At 33.9% G+C, this 18583-nt stretch overlaps 1 protein-coding gene and 2 pseudogenes across 3 annotated transcripts in view; 2 read left to right on the forward strand and 1 right to left on the reverse strand.

Annotated features, from left to right (window-relative positions):
- The first annotated feature begins 1141 nt into the window (after window positions 1-1141).
- LOC114293781 (uncharacterized) lies at window positions 1142-2515 on the forward strand (annotated as a pseudogene).
- Window positions 2516-3665: 1150 nt separating this feature from the next.
- Window positions 3666-18583, reverse strand: part of LOC114260879 (Rhomboid-related intramembrane serine protease family protein) — a 31923-nt gene continuing 17005 nt past the window's right edge. For both annotated transcript variants that reach the window (XM_082913970.1, XM_082913969.1), the window contains exons 3-7: window positions 6804-6993; window positions 6505-6670; window positions 5447-5617; window positions 4570-4724; window positions 3666-4119 (exon numbers count right to left, since the gene is read on the reverse strand). In XM_082913970.1, the coding sequence (XP_082770096.1) occupies window positions 3882-4119; window positions 4570-4724; window positions 5447-5617; window positions 6505-6670; window positions 6804-6993 (920 nt within the window). In that variant the 3' untranslated portion in view covers window positions 3666-3881. The remainder of the gene's footprint in view (window positions 4120-4569; window positions 4725-5446; window positions 5618-6504; window positions 6671-6803; window positions 6994-18583) is intronic.
- On the forward strand, window positions 15676-17581 carry LOC145819936 (phosphatidylinositol 4-kinase alpha 1 pseudogene; annotated as a pseudogene). Its single transcript, XR_014360724.1, has 3 exons — window positions 15676-16699; window positions 16834-17175; window positions 17276-17581. The product of XR_014360724.1 is annotated as a phosphatidylinositol 4-kinase alpha 1 pseudogene (transcript).

Genomic DNA, 18583 nt, shown 5'->3' on the forward strand with positions numbered 1-18583 from the left:
AATGAAGTGATAAGCTTTATTGATAACTAGTTCTTTGCTGTTCAAATAACTTAAATTCAATTGAATTAGGGATTCCAATTAATGAAGTGATAAGCTTTCTTAATTGATAATTAGTTCTTGGCTGTTCAAATAACTTAAATTCAATTGAATTACGGCATGCGAGAGATACTAATTGTCAAAAAAAATAAATAAATAAGTGGTAAGATTTACATTGCATCACTATAAGGCGATTGTGCTTATTTTCTTGCATATTTATTGTACTTTTATAACCAATTGAAAACTTCAAATTGTCTATACACTGCTCTTTATTTAAAAAAAAAATGATTTGACATGAAGAATTTTAATTATTAGATTTCTCAACAAAAAATAAAAAATAAAAAATTGGAACATTTGTGTGAATATGTTGGCTGTTAAATATTTTTTATACAAAATTAAATAGCTAAAATTTGTCAATTAGTAATTTTTTTTATTATCTTTACAAATTAAACATTCATAGAAAAATAAAATTCTATTATACACGCCTTAAACATGTATACTATATGCTTACCATTTTTCACATTTTTTAATTGCGTGTATATTTGATTGAGTTACACAAATTATTTTTTGATTTTTTAAAATAAAAATTAATTTGACAGAAATAAATACAAGGAGAAGATAATTTTTAATTTTTAAAAATTATTTCTCTAAAAAATGAGAAGTACATATAAAAAAAATATGGCTATTTTTTAAAGTTTTTTCACCAAGCTAATTTTTTATTAAAAAACACTTTCTATGAAAATTCAATCAAACTTTAAAAATCATAAATACATCAAAATCAAAGATAACGAGGTAGACATAGACAAGTGGGAAACAAAATTAAAAAAAAAAAAAAAAAAAAAAACTGTTGAATTAATAGTTATTTTGAATTGGATAGAACCCTAGTATCCAATGAAACTTTCATAATACACAATACTCTTAATACAAAATCTGTTTTTAATTTCATCTCTATCTCTAATTCTATTATATACATCTCTAAATCTATCATCAAAATCAAACCCATCTCTTACTTTTCTCTTATTTTTTTTTTTGTTCTTTCTTGCATTATTTTCCTTTGTATTGCCCTAGATTTTTTACCACATAAGGAACGAAGAAGACATGAACAATGCTGAAGAAATCAAGAAGAGAAAAAACAGTCATGATTTTCTTGGAAAATTATCAGGTCTTGAAGAAGAAGACAGATTTACTCACTCTTTCTCTCTCCTGCCCTCGACACTTGTCACCACCACCGCCACCACTACCACCGCCACCACAACAAGCATTCTCACAATGGTCCCCACTACCACCACCACCACCACCACCACCGTGGCCACTCCAACTATCCGCCTCTCACTCTCTCTACACCCAGCCGCCACCTTTACCACCCCCACCACCACCACCTCCACCTCCAACCCCCTCCACCTCCGTTACCACAGTGCACCGCCACGAGGCAGGCCCTGGCCCATCTCGTATGGTACGTGCTCGCCGAAACCCTACCCAATTGCCGCGGGAGGAGAAAAGTGACACAGTCCCAGCTCCTTTCCCGTGGGCGACCTCCCACCGGGCCACCGTGCACAGCCTCAACTACCTATTATCGAGACAAATTTATTCCATAACCGGTGAAGTACAGTGCAAGCGATGCGAGAGGCGGTATGAGATGGATTTTGATCTCCGGGAGCCGTTCGCGGAGGTTGGGACCTTCGTGGCAGAGAGGAAGAGCAGCATGCACAATTGAGCTCCGAGCGCGTGGATGAACCCAGTGCTCCCGGCATGCAGGTTGTGTTTATTTTTTTTATTTTCATTTAAGTTTATTCAAATAATGGAAGAGTGATCTGTTAAAGAAAATTTAGTATTATTTAGTGATAGAAAAATGTTATATATGTATATAATCTAATTTCTTACTTTGTTGGTTTCATATGCATTTATAAATTTAGGTTTCAATTCTATTTATCTATAGCATTGCTTTTTTTAATAATTTGATAACCTATGTAAGAAAACAAAACTCTCAAAATATTTTTAAAAATAATGTATGTTAAGAGAATTTAGTATTATTTGGGGATATATAATTGCTTATGTGGTTATATATATCTATGGGAGAAAATGAGTGTTTATATTGTGATGAAAGAGTCTTAATGTTAAAATGTCAAAAGTTTATTTTTAAGCTTTATATATATAACTTTGTAATTTAGTTATTTGAAAATTGAGAGTAATATGAGTGAAACTTTCTTCCAATTGTTTGAATTGTATAGCCATTTTATTTTCTAACAGGTTTTGCGAGCAAGAGAACAACGCAAAGCCGGTGATTTCAGAGAAGAAAAAGTCCATCAATTGGTTGTTTTTGCTTCTGGGTCAGATGATCGGGTGTTGTACTCTTGAACAGTTGAAGTACTTCTGTAAACACACTAAGAACCATCGGACTGGAGCAAAAGATCGGGTTTTTTATCTAACTTATCTTGGTCTATGCAAACAGCTTGATCCTAATGGACCATTTGATCGCTGAGCACATAAGATGTGTCACGAGATCTTTAATCTCAAATTTAGATCATATAATTATGTGAAATTTATTTTTGAAGATCATAAAACATAATGTTTTCATCATTATGTTTATGTAATTTTAGAGTTGTTAGATTTGAAGTCATTTGTGATTTTGTTTAATTTCATTAGATCTTTGTCTCTATGTCTATCTGTTTGAATTTTGTCTGTTTGAGTAAATTATTATTCATAAAACTCTAGCTTGGTCAACTACATGATTGGTCCCATTTATTACTCATGCAAAATAAATATTCAAACTTTGATTTTATTTTGTTAATGTATTAATGTGTTCTTGGAGTATATGTTATATTAAAAGAATTATACATTTTGCATAAAAGTTAATACCATAAAAAAATGTATAATATTTTAAAGCATGCTTAGTAGAATTTATAATAAAATTCATCGTTAATGTTTTCATTATATGTGAATAATAAGGGAATAATCACATTTTTTAATCACGTTTTGCTAATCTTATAATGCGGTATACTTACAAACAAACATTTGCACGAATCTTATTAATACTTCATCATTGATAGGCCTATCACATCCAATTATAAATAAAATGTGATAAAAAGTTATTGATACTATGTTTCTGTAGTACTCACCTTTGCTTGTGACCATGTCATTTTTGTTGTACATTAATGTTGATTTACTTCAACCCCGTCGCATATTTTGTTCCCTAATAATATATAATATATATTTTCAAATATAAATATTTATTTTTTTGTGTGGTTTAAGGCATGTTTGATATCATTTTCGTTTTCTATTTTCTCCTATGAAATTGAGAAAGTAATAATATATATTACCAAAAAAATTGTTCTTATGACTGCAACCATGCCGAGTCAATTAGAATTGTAGATTATTATAGTTTGAATTAAAATTTTAACAAGTTTCCAAAATCTATTAAAGCTTCTGAACTGATTTCAAACAAATTATAATTGAGCCAAAACTAAGTAAGTTAATTTTTTATAACACATATTAACTTACAAAAATTAACAAGTATTGAAATGTATTTACTCTGACCTTTGGGAGAAGCATTCAATGAATAGGCACGTCTTCTCTGGTTTTAGTTTTCAAACTTTTTGTTTATGAAAATACAAAAATCAAAAGATCAAGAATGAGATCAATACCAAACAATTATAAATACTAAAGCTTCCCACTATACCTCCCGTACAACATTCTGAAGGAATTTTATACATGAGGTTTTGAATTACTAAAATTTTTGGCAAATTGGCAACTTGGAAACCAAACAAAGTTTATTATAAAAGCTCACTCCTCTCACATATACAAAAGGATCTTGACGACAATTAATACATTGCATATCGTGTCAATATCTATAAAAAGGTGTTGGGTGCCAGTGAATTGAGGGGAGGCTCGATAACGAATAGGAAAAAGCTTAAAACTAGAACAACGAGGGAGAATATGACAAGTGATTTACAGGGATTGGCATATTGTCTAACAAGTGTGATTCCTTCTTCTTGACCACTTTTTGAAGATCCATCATCCATTCGCAGCATTGGGCACGTCAGAAAACCATACAATATACCCGTAAAACCTGCTCCAAAATGTGTCCTGCAACATGTTGTAATATCATTAGAATGTGAAGATCTTTGTCTATTTTCTGTGTAGTCAAATTTTCAATTCTATAGCACTAAACAACAGTTCATATATATTTTGTCATGCATATAAGTGAAACTTTTTCAAAAAATATTTTTTGTAGAAAAAGTTTTTCTATATTTGATTGCATCCTTGAAACTAATGTACTGGCGGTGGTGGGTGGAGGTGGTTTGGTCGGAAAGGGGGAGAGTGGTGGTGGTATAGTCCGAAAAGCATTTGTCATATTTCAAAAGTGGAGAATATTTTATACTCAAATAAGATTGTTTTTCATTGATCCAAAAAAATGTTCACTTTTGACTTTCATTTTCCGATGTACCAAACACTAAAAACGGAACATTTGTACCCATTTGCTTTAAAATTCCGGGGAAATCAAATTAAAATTATTTTAACTTGTAAAGAACTGACCAGTCATCAATTGGACCAAAATTGCTTAATATGCAGCTGATGCCGGTGGCAATTATTGCTTTCTGAAGCATGTTTTCAGAATCATCCTTTGTGATCACCTCCTTGTTCTGAATTTGATAAATGAGCCAAGCTCCAATTACAGCAAATACTGGTCCCTGAACATGTAGAACGACTTCGTTAATGTTAGTATGGACAGAAAAAGCATTGCAAGAAAAACAGAAAGATGCTGAATTTGAAGCATTATATCAGAACAGTGCTCGCACAAACTTTGCTTGTCAATGTAATGTAATGTTTTTTCTTTAAAAGAAAGAAAGAAAAAAATAGAAAAAATATGGTAGGAGAAATTGTCATAAAGATCTACATGGTGGAAAGACCAAATGATGGCTCAATTTTCAGTGTAGTTACTACGTGCATATGAAATCCCAACAAACTAATTTCAAACCTCGACTCATTTAGGGAGTGTGTTTGTGTATGTGTGAAGAAACACATATCTCCATTGGTTTGCCATTTTGAAGCTACAGACACAATCTATATATTTCTCCAGAAAATGACTCTCAGTAACATACAGACCCATAGAGAGAGAGAGAGAGGCACATTTCAATTACAATAAAAATCTTTGCAATGACTAAAGACAGCAAAGCAAAATACAAATAGAGCAAACAAGTCTGAACTCTATATTGAAAGGACAATGAGGTAAAAGTAACCACAACGACCATGGTATTATTCACATAATCTATCATGAAGTGGAAATTGCCCGGAAAAACAAAAAATAAAAAATAAAAAGAAAAGAGATACAAGGAAAATGAAAAAATACATAGATAGTATGTATAAGATTATATACCAAAGAAATAAAAGAAAACAGTGCAACACGGCTTACCGTCCCACCCACAGTTGGGTCTGGTGTTTGACGAAAGCTGGTCAAGTTACCAGAAATTCCTCTAAGAATATATATCAATGAAAATGTAAAGGAACCATATGCTCTGCAAACTCGAGGCCCAAAACTAAGAAGCACCCAACAACCAAGGGCCACGTTAAGGATTCCCGAGTGCTGCAAATAGAAAATGTTTAAAAGAAGGCGAATCTAAAATGTTCACATCTCAAACTTGTGTGCAGTAATTTACTAAAGGAGTTCTTGGACATCCAGAAGAATTCAAACCAGTACTTTATTTTCTCTTTTACATTAAATGGAATTGAAACAGTCTACTGTTTCTTTCAAAGCATTTTTGTATTATTTTTCATAGCATATACATGAACCCATTGTTCTAATTCTAAAAAGGACATGATTCAATAATGGTTTCACATCTTTGGAATGATTACATTTCTCATTTTTCCATTAAAAAAACAAGAAACTAGCAATCAATAAAATAAGATAAGTGACAGATGATTGGGTGATTTGTTTGTAGTCAATGTAGTACAGTGTTCTTTTGATTGAACTTCCTAGTAGAGACTAAATCTTGATTACGATAGACAAAAATAAAAAATATACAAAATTTGTATATAGAATGATGTTGGTGTATTAAAACTTTCCATTTTAAAACAGAGTGCCCAAGAAAATGATACTTTAATTACTGAAATCCCACAGCCACACCATTTTGGTGGAAAAGTCTGCATAAAAATCCCGTAAGAATAGTATTTTCCCAAAAGAATATATCAAGTTTATAAATGTGGCTATTTGGTAGGCTTTTTGTTTTTAACCATTCACCAAAGGATTATAAATGACAGTTAATGCTTCACAGTAATCAAAAGCCCAATGGAACCATTTTGTTTTTAGGACATGCAAATGCCCTGTACCTAAAAATCTGTCTCAAGTTTCATTTGATTAACTAAATCCACAAACCACTACGGCAAGTTTTATAAATAATCATTTCAGTACTGTTTGAATAATTGTTGAAACGGTATTGAATAAAAACACGAACCCAATCATCAATCTTGTACCAGAAACATAGGTGTCACTAGTCTCCACCATTCTCCAAGCAGAATCAAGTGATTTATCTTTGCTCCATATAACAATGGGAGTGAAAAGAGCTCTAAGTCAGAATTCTGGATCGGACTTGCTATTTCGAACAGAAAAACTGCTATGTTTATGGAAACCAATATACTTCTGCATTGAGAAATCTTAGAAGTATCAGAATGGTATAAATCGAGAGTTACCCAAAAAGAAAATGTATAGATAGTGGCAATGGAAACCAAACAACATCAAACATAAAGTTCAAAAAGATGGATGGATATATTACATCAAGTGAAAATCGGAGGTTTCATTGTATGAATGCTTTGAACCATCCTCACCATCCTTGTTTTTAAACCTCATATAGTTTCTCATTTTCTTCCATCCACCTCTTCCAGAACCTACCCTGACAGAATATGATGCTGCTTCACTAGTTTCATCGTTGGAAGCAGATGACACGTAGTTTTTTGAATTTGCATCTGAATGAAAGATAAAAAGCATTAGGACTTTTATTTTCCTAATAAACAATGACTATGGAAATCTAGAAATACATGCTAGAAATATGCTTCGGTGCTTTGCAACATATCAATGATATGCTCGTACCAACAAAATTTGAAAACAAAAAAAAATAATAATAATAAATAATAAATAAAAATTGAACCATTACCTTTACTAACTTTGCCAAAATAATCATCTAAAGATCCTAGTACACTTTCGCATTGGACTGACCATCTTGATCAATAAACTCTTCCTTCTTATTCAAAGAAACTGAAGAAGGCTTATTAGCATCATGTTGAAGTTTTCCAAAATAAGTATCTAGAGACTGCATTCGAATTTGACTTATATGCATGACAGACGATGCACCATTTGTCTCTTTGTGGAATTTTATTGGATCTGGATCTTAGACAGAACGGTGTAGATCCTCTGGTATAAACCATTCCTTGGGAAGCTCCAGCGCCTTTTCTCGTATTTTCTTTTAGTGGAATCCCAGTAGCATCATTTGACCATCTTCTGCCTATTTCACCATAAATTGAAGAAAAACAACCACAATCCTCCTGGGTTGCAGTAAAGCTACACATAAAATCCTTCTCATTATGTCTTACTTCTTTTGAATTTAAAGGAGGTTGGTCTTTGTATGACATTTTGTAGCATATTGGAACCACAGCCATGGAGACCTGAAACAATAACATAAATAGCGGTATCAGCATCAGTTTTATACCTATAAACAGAAATTACTTTATTAGTTTGTTCCCAATATCAAATAACGCACTATATTCATTCACACATTTCTACGAACACTTTATCTATGAACTTAAAGCAGCACATTAAATAATCAAACAAGAGCACATACATGCCAATATCAGCCCAAAATTCATTCATGCATATCTACAAAAACTTTATCTATGAAATAAAATCAAGATATAGAATCTTAGGCGGGGTTTGGCAATAGAACTTTTTATTTATTTATTTTTTTTGTTAGTGGGAAAATTGAATAGTTCCTTAGTTTTTATAGCACCCCCCCCCCCCCCAAAAAAAAAAAAATTAGGGACTAATATAGCTAAAAAAAACTACTTTTTTAGAATTTACCAAACAAGACTCTGATAACAATTGCCACAAGTTAAATAATCAAACAAGAGCTCATTGGGAGCCAATATTCATTCATGCATATCTACAAACATTTGATCTATGAAGTTAAAGCACCATAAAAAATCTTAATAAACATTGCACAATGTAGTTAAATAATCAAACAAGAGCTCATTCGGTACCAATATCAAATACCAAGTATTCATTCATGCATTTCTACAAACACTTTGATCTCTAAACTTAAAAGCACCACATAGAATCTTGATACCATACACACACACACAAACCCAAGACATGACATGTTTTCATGGGAATAAACAGAGGAAAAAAGGTAGTTATATACCGTTAAAGACAACAAGTGAAGGTGATGGAACCAAGATAACATGCAGAGAGGTGAGGGAAAACAAAACACACAGAGAGAGAGAGAGAGAGAGAGAGAGAGAGAGAGAGATAGAATCTAACTAGGAATTAGTCAGATAAGTGGCACTTCCATTAATGAAAGGACTTTGCAAAAACATAGATGGTAATAGCAAATGTAGAAATCTGACATGTAGCCAATGGAAAGTACTGCCTCATCATGGTTGGTCCACTGCAGTGCTGCCACGTGTTCCCAACAACACCCAGATTCTCACTGGTTCTTCCTGATTTGGTCGCCAGGAAGTTTGCATGGTCCCACGTTCTTTGATTTTGTGTGTCGCACCAACCACGTCGTGCCACGTGGTGGTTTACAGTGGATATTAACGCTTACTTTGTCAATTAGAAAAAGAAATTATTCGCTTATTCACTTATTTGATGCCATTGGCCACTTGGTTGATGTTTTATGTTTTATTATTATTATTGGGTAGATTACAAATAAACTATTAAATTACAAATAAACTATTTGCAAAAAATACTATAGCTTCCTATAATTATAAAAATTATGGGTGTGTTTGGTTTGGTTTTGAGAGATAGATTTTCAAAAAAAAATTGGACAGAGAGTTTAGAATTTTTATTTATTTATTTGGTTGTATATTTTGAAAATAGTTTTGGAGTATGGGAGTTTGGAATGATTTGGGGCTGGTTTGGCAACTTTTACAAAAAAAAAAAAACCAAAAAGTTACCAAAAAAATTAAAAAGTTATCACTATTCACAAAAAAATATTAAAAAATTAATATATATAATATTAAAATACAAATCAACTTTACGCTTTTTTAAGGACTGACGTCAAAGCAAAGGCTGAAAGAAAGAGGGAAAAAAATTACATGTCTGTAGTTGGATGGTAAAGTTGGGCCCATAGGGGCCTACCATGGGTTCTATTTTGATAATCCAAACCGTTAATATGTAGAACTCGTCTAATACTATATGCTTGTAAAAAATCACGTCTATCGAATATCACTAACTACATGATCAAATCAGTTTTGTATAAAAAATGAATGGTGTTATAGTTAACAGTTGACAAAAAAAACTAACACGATCAGATAGCTATCAATATCCAATCAACGTGATTTTTTACAAGCATATAGTACTCGACGAGTTCTACACATTGAACAGTTCCGATTAGAAAAAAGGACCCGTAGTAGGCCCCCACGGGCCGAGCAACACATTCCAATCAAAGCCCGAAAAGGAGGTAATCTTTTCCCATCTCCTACCCAGCCGACTGCACTGCCCAGCCAGTACAGATTAATTAATTATTTTCTCCTACACACTTATTTATACAATATTTTAATGCACATTTTTTCATAAAAAGTCAAAAAGTTAACCAAAACATTTATATTTTTTTTCTCAACTTTTTAGTCCAAAAAGACAAAAAGTGCACTTATTTAGGACACCCCAAATAACCCCTTGATATTTTGTTATAGTTGAGTAGATGTGTGTGAGAGAAAAAGTGATTAAGAAGGAGAGAGGAGAGAGAAAAAGTGATTGAGAAAGAGAGAGGAGAGAGAAAATGATTTTGGAATTTTTTTTCCAAAATCACTAAACCAAACAAAATTTTAAAATTTTTTCTCCAAAGCTACTCTCTTTTAAATTTATAATCACAAATAACTTATTTTGTTAATCAATTATTAAATTAATTAATAATTTTTAATAACACCAATAATCTATTTCAATTAACAATTGCCATAATTTTATTGTTGTATAAGATAATAGTTAAAAATTTCATTTTTTATATCAATTCTATTAATTAAACGGCAAATTATGATAAGAGATTACTTATAATTTTCAAAATCATAAAAAATAATTTATATTTTAAGTAAATTGTAGTGAATATATTTATAATTTATTTATTTATATTTTTTTACATTAAAATTACAAATAAATCTTCTTAAAATGGAGAGACCCCACCATATGATATTTTTAGCAGGAACAATGTTACATCTACTTCAAATCTTGTTAATAATCTTACTAAGATATACATGTCTAAATATCATTGGATGTTTAAATATTTTTACCTTTTATTGGAACTAATCATATTTTGTCTCTTGTATTTAGAATTATTTTTACAAAAATGCTTTGCACCCCCAGTTAGGCCGACCCCCACCCACCCCCAGCTGACGTGGACAATCACGTGATTTTCACGTCCACCTTCAGCACACGCACCTTCACTTTCTCTCTCATCATTCAGAAGTCATTCAAAATCTAATTTCATTACAGGTCTCTCATCTCTCTCTCCCTCCATTCTTGACTCCGACGAAGGACACGCGATTCTCTCTCTCTTTCCCCCTCTCTCCCTTGACTCCGATGAAGGTCCGAGACCCACGGCCACCACCATGGAAGTCGCCGGAGATGGAGGAAGTCGCCGGAGATGGAGAAGAGAGAGACGCCGGAGATGGAGGAGAGGAAGGAAATTGGTTAATCGCAGTGCTCTCTCTTGATCTTTTTTTTTTCTTTTTTTTTTGTCCAGCTGTGTTTACACGCCTGAGATGGAAGAGAGGAAGGAAATTGGTTGATGGCAGTGCTCTCGATCTTGATCGCAGTGCTCTCTCTCGATCTTGATCGCAGAGCTCCAATGATTGTTCCGATTAGGAGGTTGAATAGGAAGATCAAAGAGCTGATGAGTGTCACCCGAGCCTTTCGAGGGATGGCTTCACCATTGTTGCTCTTGGGTAAGCTGACTCTGTTCTCCATCATCGACTTCACCATTGTTGCTCTCGGGTAAGCTGACTCTGTTCTCCATCATCACTGTGTTTCATTCGTTTGGATTCGTAGAGGACTCCCCAGAAGTTGAGGGTTGGGGCTAGAGTTGCCATGGGAGGTGAGCTATAGAGAGAGAAAGTTGTTGCAGAGAGGGTCGTGTGAGAGAGAAAGAGAACTCAATTGGTTATAATTTTCCTTTTTTTTTTCTTTTTTTTTTTTCAGCTGTGTTTACACATCAGCTGCCACCTCATCGCCATGTCACTGGGGGTCGCCATATCACTGGGTGTCGCCACGTCACTGGGTGTATGTAGCGGGATTGTTATTTTTATAGAGGGCAAGTTTGGGTAACATTTTTCTTTTTTGGGTGAAAAAAAGGGTTACGCAGGCTCTGTGAGTGAAGCAATGTATAAGGGTGCCACTTCGAGAGAAGATGAAGAATCGAATTCGAGTGAAAGCGTTATTTGACCAATCTCTAACCACTGAACCCACCTCTTAGGGGCAAGTTTGGATACTTAGGCCTCGTTTGGGAACCATCCCTTTTAGCCAAAAAGTCAAAAAATTACTAAATTAGCCAAAAAGTCAACAATTCATACCAAAAAATCAAAGATTCTCTTTTTTCTCTACTTTTTGCACATCTTTTCGTAAAAAGCAAAAAAGTCATCCCAAACATACTAGTTTTTTTTAGCTCATATTTTAGCTAAATGGCCAAAAAGTTACTAAATTAGCATGTTCCCAAACGAGGCCTTATTAAAAAGGAGAAAAGACAAAAGGACATTGTTAAAAATTTAGGGATTGTTTGTAATGTTCTAAATAAGTGTACTTTTTGACTTTTTATGAAATATGAGTTGGGTTTGAAATGATGTGATAGAGAAGTGATGTGACTTAAATAGGATAATAATCTTTTGACTTTATAATTTTTTTAAGGGACGACAAACAAAGCCTTAATTTAAATTTTTACTTTCATAAAAAAATTAATTTTCAAAACAAGCAAGAGGTGAAGTCATGGGCCATTTGCAAAAAAAGAAAAAGAAAAAAGCTGGTGAGTTGTGAACTAGGCCCAACGGACTGAACACAGTTACAGTGTTCAGATTTTGGAATGAGGAATGTTAGACATCAAAATATTTTATATAAAGTCGGTACCAAATATTTAGGGATGGTTTAGGATATTCTAAGGGTTGGTTTGGGAAGTGGATTGTCTTTTTGATTTTTTGGTTTTTTTGACTATTTTAGTCTGAACTAAAAAACTTGGTTTGGGAAGGCTTTTTGGCTTTTTGATTTTTTTAACTTTTTTTGTGAGAGAAGAATGTAATAATTATGGGTTGGATGTGATGTTCTGTTTGTTGTGGCTAAAATAGCTTATTTTGTCTTTTGTGGCTAAAATAGCCAAAAAAACCCACAACCTATCTTTCCAAACGAAGCCTAAATAAGTGTATTTTTTAAATTTTTATGAAATATGGGTTGAATATGGGTTGGATTTGAAGTGATGTTGTAGAAAGATGATGTGACTTAAATAAAATGATGTGATTTAGGGATTGTTTGGGGCGTCTTAAATAAGTACACTTTTTTGTCTTTTTGAACTAAAAAGTTGAGAAAAAAAAGATGGATGTTTGGATTAACTTTTTATTTTTTTATGAAAAATGTGTAATAAAAATTGTATAAATAAAGTGTATAGGGAAGAAAGTTGAATAAGTTGTACGGCTGTCTTGCTGAGGCAGCGTATCTTATCCAGCAAATTATTGCCTTATTTGGGGCAAAGTATTTGAACAGTGATGGTCGGTCCGTGGGGGCTACCACGGGTCTCATTTTAATAATCTGAACCGTTCAATATGTACAACTCGTCGAGTATTATATACTTATAAAAAATCACGTTGATCGATATCAATAGCTATATGATCCGATTAGTTTTATTCCAACAGTTAACTATCACACCATCCGTTTTGTTTATACAAAACTGATTTGATCATATAGTTAACGATATCCGATCAACGTGATTTTTTACAGGCATATAGTACTCGACGAGTTCTACATATTGACAGTTTGGATTATCAAAACGGAACCCATAGTGGGTCCCTAAAGACCCAGCATTACCATCAAACTTTGTGACTTTACATATATATATATTTTTTTCTCCCAAAAAAGTGTATGACCTGGCTTCTTATTGGGGTAGTATGGTTGACAGTGTAATTCAAACTTTTATAATACAAAAATATATAAAATATTTTTTTAATATTTTTTATTTGTGAATAGTAATAACTTTTTTACTTTTTGTGTAATTTTTTGACTTTTTAAATTTTTTAAGATTTGTCAAGCCTAATCTTAAATAAAATAGTGACTTTTTGACTTTTTTAACATACGTCAAATAAGGCTAGATAAAATATTTAAGATTGTTAACAATTTTTTTTTTTGTTTTTTGGGAATACATCGTATCGGACGAGTCGATGCTCGCATAAACAAACCGTATGTTCCAAAAAAAAATTGTCTGGTTACGGCTATACGAATCAACTGAGGGAGAGATGCAAATAAAACACTGCCGAAGATCTGGAAGAGGCGCGAGTTGTGCCTCGTACCCCAAACACAGGACAGACACCCCAACCAATACCGATATATCTATTCTATTATTAAAAGCAAACACCAATTTTGGCGTCATGAAGCCTCAACCATGTCCACGTGTAAATTAGATGATTTGACCAAAAAAAAAAAAAAAAAAAAACAACATCCCATGTTTTCCACTTTCTCCATCAGTTACTTCTTTCAACTGCTCAAAAAAAAAAAAAAAAAAAAAAACCACATCCCATGTTTTCCACTTTCTCCATCAGTAACTTCTTTCAACTACTCCATCCCATACTCTTCATTACCCACTATTCTCTTCCCCAACCCCGCACAACAACAAGAACCCATCTCCCTTCTCTTCATTCCACGCCCTCTCCCTCCTCAAATTTACCCCCAATCCATTTCCTTCTCTCGCCGCCGCAAAGAAAGCCGTAGCCGTCCTCAAGGGCAACTCCAAAGTCGAAGGCGTTGTTACCCTCTCCAAGACGACGGTAGTCATTTATTTTTTTAGCCCCTTCACATCTCTAAATTGAAAATTCACAATTTTGTTTATTTTGGATTCAAGTTAATGTATACAACAATTTTATATATATAATGTTATGTACATCATTTGTGTTTTGATGCAATTGTTTGGGTTTGATTTATTTGTTTGTTGTTTTAATAGTGTTCAACTTCTTTGTTTTAATTTTTTTAAACTGTCAACTGTATATTAATCTCTTTATCTGTAAGTGTTTTAAGATCATTGGTGTCATTTGTTTGTTAAAAAAAATAAAAATTAAGCATTTTAAAATTTTCTAGATGTGTTTAAAAAATTTAGTGTTTTTCAGTGTTCTTAAATTCTACATAACTATAAGTCTTTTGAGAGTTTTCAATTTGTATTTTTGTATTTTTTTGTGTATTACTGTTAATTATACTTTTCATAGAAAATAAAAAAGATCCATTATGTTACCAGGTTTCTTTGGGGAAAAAACACATATAGTACAAGTTTATATTCAAATTTTTTTATATATATAAAAAATTGCGAAGTATAAAATGTGTGCAATTATTTAGACGTAGATTACACTTAAAAAGTTTGGAGTTTTTTTTTTTCACGATTATCTTTTTAAAGCTTTTGTTTTTGTTTTTTTGTTTTGTTTTTTGGGTCTTTTTTTTTTTTGTGTGTATAAATTCAATTTTTAAAATTTGATTTGTTTGTTCACTTATTAGTTAAAGTACGCATGTGTACTATTGTGGCTCATTTTAACAACGTAAAATTCTAATTTGATCAATGTACATTGTTTGTAAATTAATTTTTACATGTATCTTATATATTTTTTGCAAGATTTGTAAGATCTTTAGTCTTATCTTACCAAATTGAGATTTTATATGAATTTTTGTTGTAAGGTTTTCTTTAGTTAAGATTAGTAAATATTATATTTTTTTAAAAAAATAAATCGAACAAATTTTAACATATATATTTTATTTATCAATATCTTAATATCAAATGTTTCATCACACATAGTTATACATGTGATTTATATGTGTATTATTAGAAAATTTAATATGAATTTCACGTTATACACGTATCGCGCGTGTGCCCAACCGCCCGCTAGTATAAAGAAAGAAAACACAGATATAGAAAAATGGCGAAGCAGAAGAACAGCGACGCCACAAGACGTCTCTCAACTCCGAACCATTCCAAAGACGATCATCATCAACAACAATAGCACCACCGATCCTCCTTCCAAACCCTAATTACGCAATTCTCTCTCTCTCTCTCTCTCTCTCTCTCTCTCTAGATTTCGCCTTTCATCACCAGAGCTTAAGTTGAGCTCCGAGTCTCGATTCCTCTGAAACCATCAATCTCTCTCTCTCTCTCTCTCTCTCTCTCTCTCTCTCTCTCTACATTTGTATGCATTGTTTCTCTCTCTCTCTACATTTGTATGCATTGTTTCTCTCTCTAGACTTGTGATGTTGTTGCGTTTATCAAGCAATGTGAGACTTGATTGTTGAGGACTATAAATCCTTGGTTTTTGTTGAATTGGGCATTGGATGGGAATGGAGCCTTTGATCGAGCTCTGTGACTTGATTGCACAGAAACCTGACCAATTCGCCGATAAACTCACCTGGATGTGCGGCAGATGCATCCAGCCTGAGTCTCTCCTCGCCGGATCTCCTAGGGTTTCTCGTGCTCAACTCAATGCCGTGGTCGCCCTCGCTCGATTTCTCTCCAAATGCCCTAATCACACCGATCAGCGTCCCGAATACGTCGTTTCGGAGTTTCTCCGCTCGATTCCCGCTTCCTTCAACCAATCTTTCTGGCCTCAGTCGTTCGGGACCGATTCAATTGCTTCGTTTTACGCCGATTTCTTGGCTTACGTCTCGAAAGCCACTGAATTGTCGTCGGATTTCGCCGCCGATGTTGCGGAGTTCATGGGAGATATTGTGATGTCAGCCGTTGGCAATGAGACTGGAGATTTGAGGATTTCTAGGGCTTTCTTGAGAGCTCTGTCTCAGAGTTTCCTGCCAATTCTAATTTCCGATGGTGATAAATTGGTTGCATATCTTCTTGATCACTTCGTGAGTGATGTCCCGAATTCATTTCAGAGTTCACCTATTATTGCAAGTCCACAAAATCATGTATCTGGGTCGTCTAGCAGTTCAGCATCCAGAGAATCAGCGATGAATGGGTATAGCGTTGCGTGGAAGAGTGGTGTGGATCAGTTGGTAACAAGTATTGGGAGTGTTGGGTTCAATGATGGAGGAGGCAATGCCGCGGGCTATAAGCAACTGGTTGTCACTTTTGAGGGGGAGCCTGTGGAGAGGCTCGAGAAACAAGAAATTGCGTTTAAATTGATTGCACACATTTTAGATAAAGTATTCATCGATACCAAACTGTTGGACCAGGTGATGATAATCGCGAAGGAGCAGCTCCAGTCAATGTCTGCTTTTCTAAAGGTAAAATTTTGCAGGCGTACAATCTTTAATTTTTATTGTAGTGTTTAGAAATAGAGAAAGAGAATTAGCTTCTTGAAGAAAAATGGAAAATTGAAAATGAAAGAGCTCATTCAATTGTTTGGTTTTGTGGGCAGATAAGGAAGAATGACTGGAATGAACAAGGAACAGTACTTAAAGCTAGAATCAATACAAAATTATCTGTTTTCCAAGCTGCAGCTAGGTTAAAAATTAAAAGTCTTGCATCCCTTAATTGTGACGGAAAGTCATCAAAGAAGTTGCTTCTCAGTACTCTTGCACTGTTGGTAGACAATGCAGAAGCTTGTTTATTTTCAGTGTGGCGAAAATTGAGAACATGTGAAGAGCTCTTCAGTTCTTTGCTTTCCGGAATTACCCAAATTGCTATCACTCGTGGGGGTCAGCTGCTACGTGTTTTGCTAATTCGACTTAAACCTCTTGTGCTAGCCACATGTGCGCAGGTACATATCTTGGATTGATTCAGAGCTAGCTCGTCTATCTAATGGACAGTGCAGTTAATGCAGTAAACTTTTTATGCACATAATTTCTTTTTCTAAACAGGCTGACACTTGGGGCAACAGCCAGGGAGCCATGTTCGAGAGTGTACTGAAAACAAGCTGCGAGATAATTGAATTTGGTTGGAGCAAGGACCAGTCTCCTGTGGACAGTTTTATCATGGGATTAGCTACGAGTATTCGTGAACGAAATGATTATGAGGAAGAGGTTAGCCTTATAATGCTGGTTATTGAATGGCAAACACATAAATATACACCCATACACACATACACAATTACATGTATAATCACATGCATATGCCATGTTTGTGAGTTTCTAAATGCACATGGATGCTTATGCACTTGCCTATAAATGCTGTCTGTGTTTTATTTCTTCTCCTTTTTATTTTTTTGGTTTAGGTGGTTATTATTATTATTATTATTATGTTTTAATGTGCAATTGTATGATCAGTTGTTTACTATTGAAATTGCTTGTAACTGATGATCCTCCAAGTATTGGAGGACGTTGGGTGGGTGTTGATCACATACTCTTTTGTTGTTCCTCTTTGTAGGGGTTATTTTTTCAATACTTTGTGGTTAGGCTTATTAGGTACAATTTATTCTGCACACAATGACTTGTTTGACAATATGATTGAATGTTGAGATGAGAGGAATATAAAATGCTTACCTAGGAGGGGAAATTGTCGCCCCACTTCCTCTTTCCATGTGCCGTTTGGTTCAAGCACAATGGAAAGGTTGAACTAGGAAGGAATGAAAAGAGTGGTTATTTATTTACCATTAGACGCGTACAGGTTAATATGAGGGTGCTGTTTGAAGGCAAAAATGTAAAAGAATGTTCCTCCTTTTGGGCGTTTTGGTTCGCATTTGCATAGAAAGGAAATGGGGGACCTGTACAAAAACTCCCCTTCTTTCTTTTCCCAGTTCTGTCATAACAAAGGGTGGAAATTCTCTCCACCCCTTCCTTTTCCTTTCCTCCTCTGCCTCTGAATATGTGGCATACCATATGCATGGGTGGGGAATGTTTTTGATTAAGATCTGGCATACGTCAGTTTCTTTATGTCTTTCAAGTTTGTGGAAGTGAAGTGGTGCATTAGTGTTTCGAAGCTCAAGTTCCTTAATAGGGTACTTTTTATTTGCTCCTTTAACTAATTTATATATGTTATAGATCATATGTCACCCTCAAATCAATTAAGGAGGTGATAAGCTAGTTTTTTATAGTAGATTTTTTCTACTGTTATAACTAACAAAAATAGTAGAAAATCCTAAAAATTCTATCAAAAGTTCTACTAAATGCCTCACATGAATATGGGACCCATATGAGACCCACCACTACAAGAAAATCCAGCTTTGGCGA

Source organism: Camellia sinensis, chromosome 2, assembly GCF_055761805.1.
Source record: "Camellia sinensis isolate YWXY chromosome 2, ASM5576180v1, whole genome shotgun sequence".
Taxonomy (NCBI): Eukaryota; Viridiplantae; Streptophyta; class Magnoliopsida; order Ericales; family Theaceae; genus Camellia; species Camellia sinensis.